General features: G+C 42.5%; 1 protein-coding gene across 1 annotated transcript; it reads right to left on the bottom strand.

Annotated features, from left to right (window-relative positions):
- Nucleotides 1–1,315: 1,315 nt before the first annotated feature.
- Nucleotides 1,316–20,403, bottom strand: LOC138979604 (zinc finger protein 271-like). Its single transcript, XM_070352315.1, has 3 exons — nucleotides 18,369–20,403; nucleotides 14,116–14,239; nucleotides 1,316–5,675 (listed from the first exon to the last, which is right to left on the bottom strand). The coding sequence occupies exons 2-3, from the start codon at nucleotides 14,210–14,212 to the stop codon at nucleotides 3,433–3,435; spliced, it is 2,340 nt and encodes a 779-aa protein (XP_070208416.1). The 5' UTR covers nucleotides 14,213–14,239; nucleotides 18,369–20,403; the 3' UTR covers nucleotides 1,316–3,432.
- Between the last annotated feature and the right edge of the window lie 360 nt (nucleotides 20,404–20,763).

Below are 20,763 nucleotides of genomic sequence, written 5' to 3'. Positions count from 1 at the left end.
GCCAGAACCGAGTGCAGTGGGGCAACCAGCACCTTCGCTGGACCGTCCGGAATCACTGGAGACACGTGTGGTTCAGCAACGAGTCCTACTTCCTGCTCCAACGACATGATGGTCGGAGGAGGGTCTACCGGAGAGTAAACGAACGTCACGCGCCCAACCAGTGTGTGGATGAGGCACCCGTTCATGGTGGTGGAGGCGTCATGGTGTGGGGGGCGATCAATACCGCTGGAAGGAGCACCCTGGTGCACGTCCAAGGGCGCATAACTGCCCAGCGATACGTGGAGGAAATTCTGCGCCACACGCCCTTCCTCTTCTGGCTGACCAGGATGCCATATTCCAGCAGGACAACGCTCGCCCGCACACAGCACGACTCACCACCCAGTTCCTCACCGACCACCATGTCCAGGTGCTTCCCTGGCCATCCATGTCGCCAGACATGAACCCGATAGAACACCTCTGGGATGAATTGGACAGACGTGTGCGCAGGCGAGAAGAATTCTAGAAGCGCCGGCAAATCACCGCGATCTATTGCAGGCACTTCAGGAGGAGTGGGACACCATCTCACAGCAAGATATCCGGCATCTGATCCAGTCCATGCCCAGAAGGTGCCGGGCAGTTGTTGCTGCTCAAGGCAGTCACACCCCCTACTGACTTGACAGCCTCGGCACCCAATCGTATTGATTGACTGATTGATTTGAAGATGCAAATAAACTGTGTGTGCATTCAACTGTGTCCATACCAAATTTCAAACAAATAATCTAAATATTGGATTTTCTGTTAATTTTTTCGAAAAATAAAACAAATTTGGCAAGTAGCAACTATGCGTTTCTTTTTTTGAACAGTATATGTTTACAACCATAAAGAAGTACCTCAGGGTTGAGCACTACGAAACGGACAACGACGTCATGAATTCTTTTGAGGACTTCAAACGGTTGCAATACAAAGGCTTCTGCAGCAACAGCAATACGGATCTCGGGCATAGATGGAACACGTGTGTGGAGGTCCGGAGGGACGAATACCAGACGTTTCGCACCTTCTGACGGTTCGCACTTCGGACGATTCGCACTTAATCTACAATTTGGACATAACGTTTCGCACTTTTTTTGTCTTTTCGCACATTTTACTTATATCGTTTCGCACTTTTCAGAATGACATTTCGTACTTTTCTTCCAAGATGTGCGAAACGTCATTGCCAAGAGGTGCGAAACGTCATTGTCATACGTTATTTGCGTTTTTGACCTAAATATGACATTTTACACAGATCGAGACAGTCATTGCTCTCCGACTGTCGAGATCTGTGTAAAATGTCATATTTTGGTCAAAAAACGCAAATAACATTTATGTATCGATCGAATTCCTTTCAGGTACTGACTTTGTTGTTGTTTTGATGATTGAGCGAGCACACACACACATGCAATCAAACACACACACCAAGAACACCTGTTTACACCAAACACATACACTTCAATGCGCCACAAAAATAGTGCAACATCAAAAGTTTATTTAACTCTTTCAATTAACATTAGAATATTTGATTGTCGTAACATTTTGTTCAGACTATAATCAAAGGAACGGAAAATTCATGAACATCAAATAAAACATCAATTGGATGAAATTGCTACATCTCTTTGCACCGTCAGTAACTGTTGTACACACTGGCTCGCGATCAAGACTGGACGAGTTCGTTGAGTTAGCTTGTGGGGTTAACGGCAGAGACAATCAACACGTTTGGTCTTATTTTCTTATTGTGATGTTCAAGTTGTTTATGGTACAGTTGTGGAAAGTAGGCAGAACTTGCATTGTTGTGGATGGTGGCATGTCAGGTTTATTTTCTGCACTGAGGAAGAAATTCATATCTTCAAAGGACATGTCGAAACTACTTGTCCCGCGCATATCGACTCGGCCGGTAGTTGTGTGTGCGACAGAGCTGAATGAACTTCGCGAGGGGTTTGAATTACTGAAAAGCGTACGAACGGAAACAATTTGATGAAAGTGGTACGAACGGACACATTTTCCCGTCAAAATCAGTACGAACGGACACAAACCTGTTTTATGCAAATTCAATTCATCTTATGGTTCACATAGGTCCAATATCACACGCATTCGTACTTTGTGCTATTTAAAGACGATTGAAATACACAGAACTTCCCTGGCCATCCATGTCGCCAGACATGAACCCGATAGAACACCTCTGGGATGAATTGGACAGACGTGTGCGCAGGCGAGAAGAAGCGCCAGCAAATCACCGCGATCTATTGCAGGCACTTCAGGAGGAGTGGGACACCATCCCACAGCAAGATATCCGGCATCTGATCCAGTCCATGCCCAGAATTAAGGTGCCGGGCAGTTGTTGCTGCTCAAGGCAGTCACACCCCCTACTGACTTGACAGCCTCGGCACCCAATCGTATTGATTGACTGATTGATTTGAAGATGCAAATGAACTGTGTGTGCATTCAACTGTGTCCATACCAAATTTCAAACAAATAATCTAAATATTGGATTTTCTGTTAATTTTTTCGAAAAATAAAACAAATTTGGCAAGTAGCAACTATGCGTTTCTTTTTTTGAACAGTATATGTAACTGATGAAAGGAACAACTTTTTTTTTGGCAAGCACTTTAATTATTTAAAACAAAAACAGAAATAAACGTGTAAACGGCTATTTCTTTACAGCTGCTCTGTCCTGCTAAATTCACGTGCAGCAGGCAATTTGAGCTGCATCACTTCCTTAAACCCGACTCAGTGAAAACAGAGACAGGGTATGTACATATAATTATTTACAGACAGTAACCATGGAAAGAGCCTTATCCCACTTCATACATTTTTTTCTCTCTGATTATTTGTTTCTCTGATAACCAGTAGCTTTGATCACAGGCTATATTGAGATCACCATTAGCTGAAATCACTGGTGTCTCAGGATGTTATATACTGTAGTATCTCAGATCACTATAGTGTCGCAGGGTGTAAATATGCAGAGACAGAAAGAGAATCATCAGAGTGAGTCTGCTAGCAAGTGGGTGCGTCAAATTCTCTTTGAGGGGGATAAAATGAGAAATGTTTTTGTTTTAAAAATATTTTAAAAAAAGAATAGTTTGGTTGGAGTAACTGACCCTAAGGTTAAATCCAAAAACAAAGAGGCTGCCAACGTTTCAAAATTCAATACTTCTAGATTCATTCACTTGTGGTTTACAAGCAAGGGACAGGAGACTTGACCAGTCTCTCTGCTATTACTTTTCGACCGAGTAGTCTGCTGGGTGCTCTCCGATGAGTGGTTAGTTTAACGGTCCATTGTATGATAAGTAAGTTATCTTTACAAGTGAATACAATGGAACCCCCTTTTAAGACTCGTATTACTCAGATTATCTTTTCATATTCATAACCTCTGTAAATTCACCTCCATTTTAATATTTGATTATCCCAGATTTTCGGAGGTCATGGCTTTTCTCCAGTATGCGTTAACATATGCGTGTTTAAACTCCATTTTAAAGCAAATTTTGCTGAACATCTTGGGCAGGAATGTGGCTTTTCTCCTGTATGTGTTAACATATGGTTGTTTAAACTCCCTTTCTGAGCAAATGTTGCTGCACAATGATGGCAGAGATGTGGCTTTTCTCCTGTATGTGTTAACATATGCTTCTTTAAACTCCCTTTCCGAACAAATTTGGCTGTACATTGTTGGCAGGCATGTGGCTTTTCTCCAGTATGTATTAACATGTGGGTCTTTAAATGTCCTTTCTGAGAAAGTGTTGCTGTACATTGAGGGCACACATGTCGCTTTTCTCCAGTATGAGTTAACACGTGGGTCCTTAAATGGTTTTTTTGAGAAAATGTTGCTGTACAAACAGGGCAGACATGTGGCTTTTCTCCTGTATGCGTTAACATATGGTTGTTTAAATGAGGTTTCAGAGCAAATGTTGCTGTACACTGAGGGCAGGCATGTGGCTTTTCTCCAGTATGTATTAACATGTGGGTCTTTAAACTCCCTTTCTGAGCAAATGTTGCTGCACAATGATGGCAGAGATGTGGCTTTTCTCCTGTATGTGTTAACATATGCTTCTTTAAACTCCTTTTTTGAGCAAATTTCGCTGTGCATTGTTGGCAGGCATGTGGCTTTTCTCCAGTATGCCCTAACATGTGGCTCTTTAAACTCCCTGTGTGAGTAAATTTGGCTGTACACTGAGGGCAGGAATGTGGCTTTTCTCCTGTATGTGTTAACATATGGTTGTTTAAATGAGGTTTCTGAGCAAATGTTGCTGTACACTGAGGGCAGACATGTGGCTTTTCTCCTGTATGTGTTAACATATGCTTCTTTATATTCGATTTTTTAGCAAATTTTGCTGTACACTGAGGGCAGGAATGTGGCTTTTCTCCAGTATGTATTAACATGTGGGTCTTTAAACTCCCAATGTGAGCAAATTGTGCTGTACACTGAGGGCAGGCATGTGGCTTTTCTCCAGTATGTATTAACATGTGGGTCTTTAAACTCCCTTTCTGAGCAAATGTTGCTGTACAATGAGGGCAGACATGTGGCTTTTCTCCTGTATGTGTTAACATATGCTTCTTTAAACTCCCTTTTATAGCAAATTTTGCTGTACACTGAGGGCAGGAATGTGGCTTTTCTCCAGTATGTGTTAACATGTGGCTCTCTAAATGATGTTTCTGAGCAAATTTGGCTGTACAATGAGGGCAGACATGTGACTTTTCTCCTGTATGTGTTAACATATGCCTCTTTAAACCCACTTTTTGAGCAAAGTTTGATGTACACTGAGGGCAGGCATGTGGCTTTTCTCCTGTATGTGCTAACATGTGGCTCTCTAAGCTAATTTTGTGAGCAAATTTGGCTGTACATTGTGGGCAGGAATGTGGCTTTTCTCCAGTATGCCTTAACATGTGGCTCTTTAAACTTCCTTTCTGAGCAAATTTTGCTGTACACTCAGGGCAGACATGTGGCTTTTCTCCTGTATGTCGTAACATGTGATTGTTTAAATGATGTTTGTGGGCAAATGTTGCTGTACACTCAGGGCAGACATGTGGCTTTACTCCTGTATGTGTTAACATATGCTTCTTTAAACTCACTTTTAGAGAAAATGTTGCTGTACAATGAGAGCAGACATGTGGCTTTTCTCCACGCGAAGACCCATCTAAATCGTTACTTCCTTCTTTCACTAAAGCTCTACTTCTCCTACTGATGGGTGTTCTGAGCCCTGTTCCTTTGTCCTTGGTATTGTGGCTTGTCTCTTTGTCCAGTGATCTCTTTGTCTTATTTGCAGTAGCTGAACATGTTTCCACCTCAACTGATTTCACTCTTGCTATCTCACAGCCGAAAGTGTCAGTGGATTTCAAGTCATTGTGTTCCATACTCTCGACGTTTTGTGCTGAGTCTACTGGCTCTTGTTTGACTTGCACTCGACAATCACAGCCTGTAGGCGCAGGAGAGAATGCATCTTTCACCCCGCCAGAAACAATACTTGCGCCACTCTCACACAAACTTGTGGCAGTGCTGTCTTCAGCATCTGAACTGCTCGTCTCAGTCAAAGCTGGGAATGCCTCTGTCTTGACTTCAGCTGCTGAATTGCTCGTCTCGGTCGAAGCTGGGAATGCCTCTGTCTTGACTTCAGCTGCTGAATTGCTCGTCTCAGTCAAAGCTGGGAATGCCTCTGTCTTGACTTCAGCTGCTGAAAAAGAGGCACATAATTTTTGTGTAATCCATGTGTGTCACAATGAAAAAAGCAACACAACCAGAATCTCCAGATGTGTCAATACATATGAGTCATTCTTCAAAGCTGGTGAATTCTTACGTCGGTCACTTAAAATGAAATTTTCACAGAAGCAAATGTGTAAGAAAAATGAGAACAGGCTCGGTACATATATTGGAAGCTACAGTTCATTTACACGATAAGCTGATTTTGGATGATTTGTTGAAAAGTCACTTTGTGAAACGATAAAGGTTCATTCCTGTGCAAATGTTTTTTCCTTTGTGTTTGAGACCCCAAAAAATGCCTGCCAAAACGCGAGAGAACTTTTTTTTTATCGTGATGCAGAGCGAATCCGAAAGCGAAGAAAGCTCACCTACGGGGTTTACCGCGAGCACGGGCAAAAGCGCTTCCATTTGCGGGCAAACTGCAACCGGTTCACTATAGCAGTTTGAAAACGCGTTCCGCAAGTATTTTTGTTTTTTTCTCTCTCAATTTTTTTATTTTTTTCAAAATTGCGGATTGACGGAATTTCCGTCAGACTTATTTTCAGATTGACGGATTTCAGTCAATTGACGGGCTAGTTTCACCCATGTTATAAAGCTAGAATATAAAATGTCAAAATTTTTTTTTTAATTAATATACTTACCAACTCACATAGATAGCAATAACTTCGTTTGGTTGCTAAGACATTGAAGCACTCTTACATGGTAACATGGGGAGATAACTCTAAAACAAAAACCACATGCCATATAAGGCATGGTCCATGGTGGTTATCTCCCCTACCGGTGTACTGCGCATGCGCAGGATGTATACCGGTAACACTCATTCCGTCCTGAAACATATACCCCTTTAAACAATTTGCGGGGCAGGCTGGGAGGGAATTCAATATGTGAGTTGGTAAGTATGTTCTATTCTGCCGGGCACCAGATACGTCCCGCAGGTAAACATATGAAAAGGCATCTTCTGATGTCTAGTAGATGTGTGCTATAATAGCGGGTACTTAAAATATCCCGCAGATAGAAACTCATGACTACGTCCTTGAACGTTCAATGAGCTGCATTCATAACTTATGTAAGTCTCTCAGACTTGAGAACAGGTAAAGAAGAGGCCAACACTCCGACTTCTTGAGTCCGTGCTGCCTGAAGAGGGAGGACTGACTGCCCCCCCCCCCCTTTCTTGCCACCACTGTAGGCATGCCTAATCAATTTTGTTTCTTTGTTTGCTTAACGCCCAGCCGACCACGAAGGGCCATATCAGGGCGGTGCTGCTTTGACATATAACGTGCGCCACACACAAGACAGAAGTCGCAGCACAGGCTTCATGTCTCACCCAGTCACATTTTTCTGACACCGGACCAACCAGTCCTAGCACTAACCCCATAATGCCAGACGCCAGGCGGAGCAGCCACTAGATTGCCAATTTTAAAGTCTTAGGTATGACCCGGCCGGGGTTCGAACCCACGACCTCCCGCTCACTGGGCAGACGCCTTACCACTAGGCCAACCGTGCCGGTATGCCTAATCAATGTGGCAGTCCATCTAGCTAAGGTTGACTTCACTAAGTCATTGCCTCTACAAGTGTAGATCAGTCTTTCTCCAAAGAGATGTCTATGGCCAAAAGCAGACAGAAAATGCACTTACTCCCACTTCTCTCAGAAGCTACTAGAGTAAGCATGACCCCTTCCCGTGTTAGATTAGCAAGGCTAGTTTTTGTCAAGGATCAAACCATCCGATCTCAAAAGCTCCAAAACTAGGAGCAAATCCCAAGTCGGGACTGGAGATTTGTTTTCAGCCAACCAAAGGGAGGCTTCCTTAATCACGCTGGCTATAAAGCCCCCAAGTGAAATATTGCAACCTAGCTGTTTCAGTGCAACTGATATTGCGTATCGTCTTAAATCAGAGACGTGGGAGAAAGTTCGGAAAGCCAGGATAGGTGGTTCGCCACCTGCATTGAACGGAGAGAAGTGGAGTTCTTTCCGTTAATATTACGCCATTTGTCCCAAGCCAGTCAATGTGACACGAAAACGAAGACGCTGAACCCTTATGGAATCTCTAGACCAAATCCAGAGTTGAGGCAGAAGCCCCTGAGCGTCTCAATGATTCCCGTACAGTAGACACCCGTGTGGCTTGAGTGTAAAAAACGGCGCCCTCTTGCCAGTCTTAAGGACTGGCAACCAAGATTGAATGGGCCCATAATGTGCGACCGACAGGCCGCTCAAAGTAAAATCGAGAGTATTAATCTTCCATGCTTCGGTATCCGGGAACGGGGAGACGAACATTTAGCAGAAGGCGATAGTACCGAGAGGCAAAAAACTTCTATCAGCGGCTTCTCCAAATTCACCCGAAGGAGTAGAAGCGCGAAGTGAGATAGAGCCCATTCTGTGTGGACATTCTTGGCCAACTGACTTAGAGAGTCTGCCAAGTCATAGAGCCTCTCAGAAAGGTACTTCACTGCTAATAGGATCTCGTGGTGGTAACACCACATCAAAATCTCGCATGCTCGATGTGGCAGCGATAGGGAGCGAGATGCCCCCTGCTTGTTGAGATAAAAGGCCACTGTGGTGTTGTCTGATTAGGGCGGGGATGTAGCTCAGTCGGTAGCACGCTGGATTTGTATCCAGTTGGCCGCTGTCAGCGTGAGTTCGTCCCCACGTTCGGCGAGAGATTTATTTCTCAGAGTCAACTTTGTGTGCAGACTCTCCTCGGTGTCCGAACACCCCCGTGTGTACACGCAAGCACAAGACCAAGTGCGCACGAAAAAGATCCTGTAATCCATGTCAGAGTTTGGTGGGTTATAGAAACACGAAAATACCCAGGATGCTTCCTCCGAAAACGGCGTATGGCTGCCTAAATGGCGCGCGGGGTAAAAAACGGTCATACACGTAAAATTCCACTCGTGCAAAAAACAAGAGTGTACGTGGGAGTTTCAGCCCACGAACGAAGAAGAAGAAGAACAAGTGTTGTCTGATTGAATCAACACATGTTCTCCCTTGACAAGGGGAAAGAATTCCACAAGAGAACTGCTTCGCTGGTGGAGAGAGAACCAATGGGAACGCCTTGCATGAGCAATGGTGTGAGAATCCAATGATTGTTTGTGTCTGTGAACCAGTCGAGAAAAGACACTAACATGTTCCAGCCCTTTGTTTGATTGCTTAGAATCGAAATCAGAGCCCTGAAGCTCCGAATTAAATAAAATGTAGCCACTTCCGATCTATTTTGTGTATCCAAAGGTGGAAGTAACCATCGGCACGATCTATGAAAGTGACCCAATAGGAAAGACCCCAGTGCCTCCCTCAATAAAGTGGGAGTCCTAATCCCCACCAGCCGCTGTGGTAAAACACAAAGGCGGAAAGAAGGGTGATGCAGAGCACTAAGACTCCAGTTGACATAACTGCCAAGAGTATGAGTGAAAGCGTGCTATTGTTTGCCCACTGAACCCCACCGCTAACTCGCCCCGAGGGGATAGAGAGGTGGGTATTTGGCAAAGCGCCATGCCGAGAAGAAGAGAGGCGTGTAGATAAAAGCCCGCTTAGCGCTTTTCTTTTGTTAAGACAAGCCGAGGCCTGCCGCGCGCTTTTCTTTTGCTGTGAGCTTCTCTTTGTTAGAAAAGAGTCCGCGTGCAAAGAAGAGAATTCGAAAAGAGAACCTTCAAGCAAGGAAGAGATTAAAGTCTCACCGACAGAACAATACTGTCGGCCGAGGCCTTCTCCCAGGCGAACAGCAAAGCTACATCCTTTGTATATGTGTCCCGACAGAACACAAAGGTATCCAGTGAGTACGTAACCGCACAAGGGAAAGAACGAATCAAAGTCTTGTTCAAAGACGATAATAAAAAGAAGTGCGGCCACAATCTTCCACAGCCAGGAGATCATTGTTCTTGCAAACAGACAGTTTCTCCTTGCTAGGAACATCCAGATGTATGATCGTCAAGTCCGTTGTAACCGGGAGCTGTTCCGTAGTAAGAAGAAAAGAATAAACTAAGTTCTTAGGCTTGGTGTAACCGAGGCCTACGGATAGCGCTCAGCGAGTGATGCGTTACTTGCGCTGGTGACGCAAGCAAAAGCAACGCCGCATCGCTGCCCACAAAGGAAGTGGTAACAAAGGAGAATCATTTGAGAAAACTTCCACAAGTTCAAATGCCCCCAAGGGAGGATCTAAGAACTTAAAGTTCGAAAATGTTCCTGAAACAAGAAGGGCAAAGCCCATACGACTCACATGCTTGACCTTGACCTTTACATGACCTTGACCTTCAGGGTCAAGGTCAAATAACTAAACCTAGCAATGACATCATACACTAAGAACTGCTTTACACATTTTTCCTACCAAAATACATGTGACCCAAGGTCAAGGTCATGCAACACAAAGCTGTTAATTCAAGACATAGGAAGTACAATGGTGCTTATTGGCACTTTCTACCATGAGATATGGTCACTTTTAGTGGTTCACTACCTTATTTTGGTCACATTTCATAAGGGTCAAAGTGACCTTGACCTTGATCATATGTGACCAAATGTGTCTCATGATGAAAGCATAACATGTGCCCCACATAATTTTTAAGTTTAAAACAGTTATCTTCCATAGGTCAGGGTCAAGGTCACTTCAAAATATGTATACAATCCAACTTTGAAGAGCTCCTGTGACCTTGACCTTGAAGCAAGGTAAACCAAACTGGTATCAAAAGATGGGGCTTACTTTGCCCTATATATCATATATAGGTGAGGTATTCAATCTCAAAAACTTCAGAGAAAATGGGAAGAATGTGAAAAATAGCTGTTTTTTAGACAACATTTATGGCCCCTGCGACCTTGACCTTGAAGCAAGGTCAAGATGCTATGTATGTTTTTTGGGGCCTTGTCATCATACACCATCTTGCCAAATTTGGTACTGATAGACTGAATAGTGTCCAAGAAATATCCAACGTTAAAGTTTTCCGGCCGGACGGACGACTCGGGTGAGTACATAGACTCACCTTTGCTTCGCATGTGAGTCAAAAAGGCTCAAATCAGCTGAATGTGACGCAAGCCACGGCAAAACCTGAAGCAGGAGCCTCCCCATATGATGCCAGCAAAGGCAGAGGTGGGGCAAAAACATCGTTTGAGAAAACTTTTACAAAGTAAAGTGTAAAGAGATAAGAACAGGAGCTTATGGCTCTTAATTCCAATTGACTTAGCGCAAGTTAGATAGGATTTTAAAGCTCTAACCAGACAGTTAGAAAATCCAAATCGCCCGGAGCAAGAATCCTCCCGAGAGGAGGGAATTAAATACCGGAGGAGATTGACCAGGTTTCTGATTTAAGGAAATCTGGCCGAAAAGCAGTGAAAAACGGAATCATTATGTTCAAAGGCTACATCCTCTGGTAACCCTAATAGCGCATGGGTCTCACTGCCCTTGAGGGCTGAGGCCCAGAGTAAGAGGAACAAAGTCTTACGCGTTAAGTCTAGCAAACGAGCCAAGAGAAAAGGCTCAAAATGCCAAAGAACGCAACCATTCCAAAACCAGAAACAAATCCCAAAAAGGAACCTCTTACAACAAGGTCCTTTGATCATGCCCGCAAAAGCGCCATGAACATCGAAAGAGAGGCCTATTTGTTTCAAAGTATCGTCGAACGCTGAAGAAGAAAAAGAGAGAAGTATCGTCGAACGCTGAAGAAGAAGAAGTTTCAAAGTATCTGAACAAAGGGGGGATTTTGAGAAGTCTCGAATGATTATTCCCGATGCCGGCACTCACATGGTGCGCGGAGGGTTATTGGTAACCAAGTGGGTTCAGGGCATAGCAACGGCTATAGCGTCTGGTTTTTTTAGCTTGGTTACCACCCTTACAAGGGCAGGTAATTGGAGTAGTGTTTCGACATCTAGCATGTGAGATTGAAGTCAATGCATTTATGAGAATTGCGGTAAGAATATGTAATTTAATTAAAATTAAATTTTCAAGCTCAGTGCAGCCGATAACAGAATAAAAGCACATCATTACAAGTGCGGAACACGGACATGACGTCATACTGAAAGGTGATGAATTATGGCTTCTCCTTGCCACATTTTATTTCAAACATAGTACAAATTGTTAAAGGGGTTTCTTTCTCAGATTTTGTTTTGCCATCTGCCTGTCTCTCTGTGTCTCCATCTGTCTGACTGATTCAATTAAATGTGTAATTCCTTAGTTTTGCAAAAACGAAACTATGATATACCTAATGGATAGAGGTCTCTAAATTCTTATTGTAAACTTGTGAGTTTTATTCAAAACAAATTGAATTGGAGTTTTAAACGCAATAATGGGGCATTAAGTCTCAGGGCTTGCTTGGAAACATGAATACACGCATGCAGGAAAAAAATTAATAAAATAGGTAGCGCCGTATACTGTATGGCAGCTCGCTTTCCCCAGGGAGAAAGCAGCCCGAATTTCTGTGAGGTTACCCTCATGGACTATATAAAATCTTATCCTTATCCTTATCCTTATACTGTGATGAGTAGAAGAATGTGTGTTTACGAGCAGAAAAGCCTATCAAAGTCAAGAATTGTGTTTTTCTTTTTCTATTTTCACCTTGTAGCTTCCTACAGACACTAAGCCACAGTGTAGTACCACTCAGAGTCCAATATCTTGTACTTTATTTTTGACCATCTGTGCAACACTTTATGGACCCATGATCTGAGCTGTTCACTTCTGCAAATTTGATTTTAATGATAACTTTAGAGGCAAATAAGGTAACTAATTTTTAAGCTTCCAAGCTTAAATGCAATCCCATAGTCCGGATGTCGTCGAAGATTGTTTGACCAAAATGTGAATACATTTGGTTGAAGAATTAAAACGTGAGAGTGCAACCTCAACTTTTAATAAAACGCTGGGTATGACGTCATCAAAGATATTTATCCAAAAAAAGAAGGAAAAAACGTCTTGGGATATCATACCCAGGAACTCTCATGTTAAGTTTCATGAAGATCAGTCCAGAAGTTTTCTCTGAATCACTCTGCACGCACACACACACACACACAAACACGCACACATAAAGGCCACACCCTCGTCTTGATTCCCCGTATATGTTAAAATATTCAGTAAAAACTTGACTAAATGTAAATGTAAACCACTACATTAAAAACTAGATAAATATTAACTAGCAGGGCCTAGCATTGGAAAAAGTGAGTTCAGCTTACAAAGGCGGGGGTCTGCAGATTTGTTGGAGATTTTTGACCTAAAATGACCCCCCCCCCCTCCCCAAAGAAGATTAAGCAACTAAATTATGCCTTCACCAACATCTGCGTTTCACAGTGGCCTGTGATAGCAGCGAAGCCCTTGTTCGCGTAACCTATTTCTTTCCGGCACAACTGACAGTATGCTTTGCCAGAAATAGCAACCTTTCGGAGCCATAGTCCGTATCGGCACATTACTTTTTCTGACTTGCCTTCCACCTTCGGAACGAAATCCAGCCATTCCCACTTCCAGGAATATCTGGATTCTTTGTCACTGAATGGTTGACCACGTTCAACAATGTCGCTTCGAGACATTATTTCAAGTCTAGAGCCACAAAACACCGGCACAAAGCATGCTCGCGCGATGCCAGAGGAAGTGCGTGCTCAATCAAACTGTCAAACCGATTAAGAATTGAACCGAAAGGCGCACAAAACGAAAGCTGAGACTGTTTGGGTTTACCGTTTGAGAAAAACAGGTTTTTGCATTTCGGCGTACACCAAATCGAGTTCTGCGTACTGGAGATGTTATTTCGGCGTAAAGTAAGCCAAACGGCTTACAATGCTAGGCCCTGAACTAGTGATAGATTATGATTAAAAATGCCCTTTTCCACTGTGATACAGTAGTGCACCCCCCTTACCGACTCCCTTTTCTACGACTTTCTTTTCTTTCTTTCCTTCTTTATTTGGTGTTTAACGTCGTTTTCAACCATTCAAGGTTATATCGCGACGGGGAAAGGGGGGAGATGGGATAGGGGAAAGGGGGGAGATGGGATAGAGCCACTTGTTAATTGTTTCTTGTTCACAAAAGCACTAATCAAAAAATTGCTCCAGGGGCTTGCATACAATATATGACCTTACTGGGAGAAGTTTCCAGGACAAAGGACTTAACATTTCTTACATACTGCTTGACTAAAATCTTTACAAACATTGACTATATTCTATACAAGAAACGCCTCTTACGACATGCTGGGGAGCATCGGGTAAATTCTTTCTCGTCCCAACCAATATGGGACTCTCCCTAACCCGCGGGGGGTCTTTCTACGACTACTCCCTTTTTACGACCGATTTTGCCACCACGTATGCATTTTACTATATAATGAACCCCCAGTGCGTGAATCGTCCCAACACGCGACTTACTGCTATTAACTTTCATTTCAAGAGCCTGTATCAAGCAATCAATCAATGAATGTAACACAATACACAATATCAGGTCACACACAACATCAGGTCACACACTTACTGCTTGGCATTGTGTCCATCTCATCAGAGGCTGCAGGCGGCTCTTCGACATCGTACTCGACCTTCACCACCACAGTAGACGGCAGCTTCCTCTTCATCCTGATATGTTAGCTGGTTGTCCTCATCTGGTGGACATATAATATTCACACAAGCTATGTTTTTTGTTTTTTGTTTTTAATGATTTATATATACATGTACTGCATTTTGTTGATAAATACCGCTTCTAGAATTGGGACTAGTGATTCATGCTACTTGGTTCGTGGGTGCATTCAATGATGGCTGATTCGGAATCATTAACTCGTGAGCTTTGTTGTGGCGATCTTTGCCTCACTTTGGTAGAAACCACCCAAACACATTGGATTACATGCTTTGGACTAAAGAAGAAGAGAGCAAAAATATAATAAAAATTAGCTAAGAAGGTACAAATATTAGAAAGGTTATAAATTGCAGAAATTTAAAAAAAAACATCAGCAAGGGCAAGACTTGAACTCTCGACCACACATACCATTACCACTGTCCGGAGCACTTTAAACAAATGCCATACACATTTTACATTCAGAGTGAGCATTCTGAGAATAGAGATCTACTGGTGAGTGTCAGTGACACCGACATATCTTTTTAGCTGTGGCTGGAGAACCAGCCAGTCGGTTACGGATCCCCTAGGCTGGACAACCACAAAGTCGGCTACGGACCCCCCAGGCTCGGAGACCCGCACTCTCCACAAGCTACCTATATTTTTTGCCGTCCAATAAGATTTTCTTCAAAAATTCAATTGTAACAACACAGAAGAAAAAGAAGAAGAAGACTCAGAAAGACTTGTATTTCATCAACAGTGCGATCCCTAATCAGCGACTGACTGTACATCAAGAGATGCGGTTCGCAATTGTCAGAGATCCTGGCAGACTGAGAGTAACTCGATGCGAAGCAGATTTACATGTTTAACCATAACTTCTTCTTCTGCGTTCCTGCACGACAACTAACCACAACTGAAACCAATGTATTGCTGCTTCTAGGAGGAAAGGCAGTGATCACAGTTGTTGTTGCAATCTCAGTGCCATCACCAAAATGCTTCAGAATAAAAAGGAATAGATTTAGTGCAAAATAAAAGGAAGGAGTGTTAAAAAGGAACAAAATAGAGTTAAACACATTTTTAAAATATACTAACAAAATTGAGATGGTACTAGGGCTCCACAACCGACTTGCCGGTTCCTGAGCCAGTCTGTATTCATTCCCCATCAACTTTAGAACAGTGAACAGGCCCTAGCTCATGTGCCTCAACCACTGATCAAGTCAAGGCAAGTGAGGGTGACTACAAAAATCAGGGCTCCTGATTTGGGCAAGGGTAATAATGAACTTTAGCGTGTTAAATTCTTAGCTTAAAATCCAGTGGCATTCTTTACTAGATTTTGATACAAATCCCTGTCACTAAAGCCAAAGAGCATTTGTTGTGAAATTAGTAGACAGATTGAGCACCAAACTTAAGCATAATTAATTAATGTTCATGTTTGATTGACAAAAATGACAAGAAAATACACACTGTGTCAACCAAGGGACATCACTTGCAAGACAGAGTTGCCTCCCCTGTTGGCTTACACAGATCATTCTTTCTTTGACACATGTAAACAAAATGCATTCACAGAGTTCATTCCGTGACTTCAAAGGGATCTACAAGGGTCAGTGAGAAGTACCGGGCCCAACCAGGAAGGAATTGACTTAGACATTCAAAACGTGGCATGAATTAAGAGAGGTTCTTTTGAAGACACCATGCAAAATAATACGTATTTTCACCAGTTAGTTTGTGTGCCTTGGTTTCTCAAAGTACCATAACCCACAGTTAACCCCACATTTGAGAAAACTAACAAAACTTAGTGATCTAATATTTGCAAAGAAATGTTTTTAATTTTAGACAACTGGAAATTCATAATGACCTGACGGAAACGTTTAGCAGGGATCCCCCTTCATAGACGACAGTAATAAGGTGGTCAGCAGAATTCAGGCTTGGAAGGGATCCCCTTTCATAGACCACAGTAATAATCGGGTCAGCAAAATTCAGGCTTGGAAGGTGACAAACCGTGTGGAAAACCAACAATGGTCACAACTCAAGAAACCGTTGATGCTGTCTGCACACTGGTGGTGCAAAATTAACCAATGTGCACCTATTACATTGCTGATACTCTTGGCATCTCACATGAATGAGTTTGGAGTATTCTGTGCAGAAAACTGTTCATGAAGACAGTTTAAGCAAGGTAGGTTCTCTAACTTTTACACCAGAAAAGAAGTACTTCAGATCAAACATGGCACGCAATATTTTACTTTTATTTGAGGCAGACCGAGAGGATCTTCTGCCCCTACTGTATTTGTTTTCTGATGATGAGACTGGGGTACATCACTTTGAGCCTGAAATCAATCCTTTTTTACTGTTCATGCAGTAGGGGCATCAAGGTTATACCCACCTAAAGAAAGTCAGGGTCAATTCCCCTTAAAAAGGTGATGGCATCTGTTTCATTAGACGCAGAGAGGTATTTCCTGTTGGACTTCGTTCCAAAAGATGAGACAGTAAGCGGTGAATTCTTTTTCATACTTCCAAGTCAACTAAGAGAGCATATATAATCAAGGCTAAGCACTGAGGAACACTCTGGAGAGGGATGTTGCTCCGTTAAGACACAGACCCTGCCCGAAAGTCCTTGGTTTCCATGGCAACAAATGATTAATGCCGCTTGGAGATGGTTAACCATTCACTGTATAATACAGTATTGCCCGATACATGCCATCCTCAAACCATCATATGTTTACAACCATGAAGAAGTACCTCAGGGTTGAGCACTACAAAACGGACAACGACGTCATGAATTCTTTTGAGGACTTCAAACGGTTGCAATAGACCCTGTCGGTATTCCAAGCTCTCGTAATCTCTCGCAAACTTCAGAGCATAGCAAAGCATGCGGTACAGCGATCTCGTGCGAGCTGCACAAGCCAAGGTTCGAAGTTCTCGCGATGTTCAAAGCATAACAAAGAGCGTGTCTCGCGAGAGCTGCTCAGATACCGAAAAGGTCTATACAAAGGCTTCTGCAGCAATGGCAATAAGGATCTCGGGCACAGATGGAACACGTGTGTGGAGGTCCGGAGGGACAATGTTGAAACGCAGTGGCTACACTTACGCCTCCCGTAACTTTTCCCTTCTTTGCGGCTTTGATTACGCCACAAAGCATTTCCCCGTCAGGGCCGCACTCTACTTCCGGTTTGGGCGGCCATTTTAAAGCATGGGTCGAGTGAGGACAGACCCGTGTTCAACAGTTCATACGTAGTGGTTGTGCGTTTCTACCCGTATGCAGGCCGGTTTACTTTAGTCATAGATAGCGGACTTCACAGCGAAGCAGTTTTGACAGCAGGAAGTACGTTCGAGTCCTTCGACAGGTTGCAAAAAGTTATCTCGGACTTTGAAACGAACGCGTTCGTCCAGCTCTACGTTCGGTCGTTACGGGAAAAATATAACCCATAGTACATTCAGTACAGTACATCCTAGTACACACCATGGAGGAAATTCCACCACAAATCATACACAAATGATTCCTTGTTTGAAGAAACAAAATAACGGGACAAATACTTCACTCCCCACATTCACCTGTACCATTAGTACAGATAAAAATACGGAATAAACCCGTTAAAGAAACAGTGAAATCTATAATCACTTAGCCTCATATAAGCCTCAATCACTGAGAGGATATCTGGAAAAACAACCACCAGTACATACAAGTATGTCCTAACAAGGGACATGAATAATAGTGAGCGTGTTACGACAGTAAAATAGCGTCATGTCGTAACTAGAGAATGTCCGGGTAGGATCACGCCGCGCCGTAATCCAAGTCTGGCCGAGTGACTCTACGACTCGTGGAAAAGGTGTAACCGAAGCCTGCAGTGAGCGGGTTACGACAGTAAAATGACGTCATGCCTTAACTATAGAATTTCTGAGTCGAATTACGACTTGAAAAAGGCGTAACAGTAGCCCCTACCATGTTGAAATGTAAACTTTATCTGGACTCGCAAGTCAACTCCTTCCTGTTCGAGTACAACATTTTCAGTTGACCCTCGTAAAATGACTTGCTATGCTTAAAAGTAAAGGTTCTGCAAATTTGGAGCCTTAATATTCCTCTGAATTATGAGCTAGGAATTTAACAAGAACGCTACATCACTACTGACTGTGAGGCTTTTCGCGGATTGTGTTCCTTTTCCAAACCACCTGTCGTAACAACTTACAGTCCCTTGAAAATAGGTGTCCGTTTAGTGAAAGGCTCAGTGATAGTCGTTTTATAAATGGCTTTATAACAATTGATGGCACAAGTTTGCATTGCTGTGAAGTCGAGAAATCTGCCTCGATCCCGGAAACATGGTAGTAGTGACCTCCCCTCCATGGAAATGTCTTTTTAGCCTAATTCAAACAAATACATGACGCAGCGGTAAAATAAAACAAGTATAAATTTAGACGGCAAGAGTATTGCTATTGGCATGGAAACTTACTCAATTCTGATGTTTATATGAAGGTAACTTCACGTCGTTCCATAATCAAAAGTGGTTTAACAATAAAGAACATTTTGTTACATTGTGTGGCGAAAAGTGCAGTGCACATACATTTTTTTGGTATCTCTTATTTTCCCCATAAGAGCCTTATAAGTGTAGAAGAGGAGATACAGTACGAATAGCCCGTGCGTTGAACAGAGAAAGTAGGTCACTTTAAGCAGACGATTTTTGTGCAGCCGAATTGGAGTTTTGCTCTATTCCTTAGCAAAACTCCGGTACCGAGCGAGTTAAGTTTTACAGTCAGTTTTTATGAAGGTTTAGTGAAGAGGGGCGTATTCTTTTTACCCTCTCTTTCGTTTTACCCCCTTCTTTAGTTTGTTGATCACTAGGCTGCTATACTCACAAACGCATACTCTCTCTCTCCCTCTCTCTCTATTTTATTTTGCCATTCTTTTCCTCTGTATCCCTTTCATTCGTATATTCAAAACATGTATTAATTTATCCAGTAGAATGCAGGCGCTATGTTAATCATATATGTGGCTAATGCGAAAGTATAAAGACGGATGAAACCGGTGTGTGCCGACGTTTTTGTCATGGCAATGGCCGTTGTTGCTTTGAGCACGCAGCGTTTTTGTGGTTTTTTTTATGGGCATGGATTTGACGTTTGATGTGAACGTCTAGCGTACGTTTTGTGTATTAAAGAAGTATTTTTGTGTGTAACATAATTGCTTAGTCTTTAAGAGACAGTGTGTAAATGGAAGTTTTGCAGTTCGTCTGCGTTTTTGTCTACCTGTAAGTGTGTTTGGTATCCACGGATACGTTGTGAGGTTTGTCGTTTAATGACATATGTGTGTACATCATTTTTTGTGTATATTTGAGGAGTTGAACTTCAGTTTAATAGGAGGCTAGCACCAGGCTCGGGTGCCTCCACCTCCCCTCCCTTTTGCTCCCTCGCTGCCAGAGCGAGATTCTCATTGGTCTCGCTAGGGTGACAAATGTCTTTTAAAACCGCATGCACGGTAGCATCTTAGACACAGACAGTTAATATTTCCGTGAAGCTACTACCGCTCGGCTTTTCAATTGTATTGATGATGATGATGTTTGTTTGTTTGTTTGTTTGCTTGCTTAACGCCCAGCCGACCACGAAGGGCCATATCAGGGCGGTATGATGATGATGATGATGATGATGATGATGATGATGATCATGTTTGTTTGTTTGTTCGTTTGCTTAACGCCCAGCCGACCACGAAGGGCCATATCAGGGCGGTATGATGATGATGATGATGATGATGATGATGATGATCATGTTTGTGTGTTTGTTCGTTTGCTTAACGCCCAGCCGACCACGAAGGGCCATATCAGGGCGGTATGATGATGATGATGATGATGATGATGATGATGATGATGATGATCATGTTTGTGTGTTTGTTCGTTTGCTTAACGCCCAGCCGACCACAAAGGGCCATATCAGGGCGGTATGATGATGATGATGATCATGATGATGATGATCATGTTTGTGTGTTTGTTCGTTTGCTTAACGCCCAGCCGACCACGAAGGGCCATGATGATGATGATTTTTTTTTTTTTTTTTTTTTTTAACCTCAGTTGCATGCAGGTTTGCTACTACAATTATGTTTTGCCTTATTTTATTTTATTTTTTTCTTCTTTTTGTTTTGTTTTTTTGTTTGTGTGCGTGGCTTGGAGCAAACCTTCTTCATAGGTCTTTTCTTTTCTCAGTCAAATGTGTACATTTTTAAATCAACAAACTTTATCAGTGAACTAATATGTTTAAATAGATAAATGAATTAAAATAATCATAACATCAATGTATTCCTAATGTTCAGCTCAGTTTCCAACAAAACACCCAAATCTAACTTTTTTCCATATTTAAATTTCCCAATGGTCATTTTTGGAATCAAATTACAATAATTCGCAAAATAAATTTAATCATTTTTCAAACTTTCCCTAAAATAACCCAAAAATACATTTTCTTCATTCAAAATGATGGCAACATGTATTTTCTTATAAACAAAATCTTTACATATTTTCCAACCCTTCATCACCTCTTGGCAACTAAAATAGAAATGTTCAAGGGTGCTTAATTCATTACAAACTTCACACTTATTCGATGTTC

This window comes from Littorina saxatilis, linkage group LG11, assembly GCF_037325665.1.
Source record: "Littorina saxatilis isolate snail1 linkage group LG11, US_GU_Lsax_2.0, whole genome shotgun sequence".
NCBI lineage: Eukaryota > Metazoa > Mollusca > Gastropoda > Littorinimorpha > Littorinidae > Littorina > Littorina saxatilis.
The sequence above is the reverse complement of the archived record's forward strand: the minus strand, read 5'-3'. Positions and strand labels throughout refer to the sequence as shown.

Coding starts and splice junctions, on each gene's coding strand:
- LOC138979604 (XM_070352315.1), bottom strand. CDS start 14,212: ATGAAGAGGAAGCTGCCGTCTACTGTGGTGGTGAAGGTCGAGTACGAT. Junction 5,676..14,115: donor GATGGACACAATGCCAAGCA/GTAAGTGTGTGA, acceptor CCTCTTTTTCAG/CAGCTGAAGTCAAGACAGAG.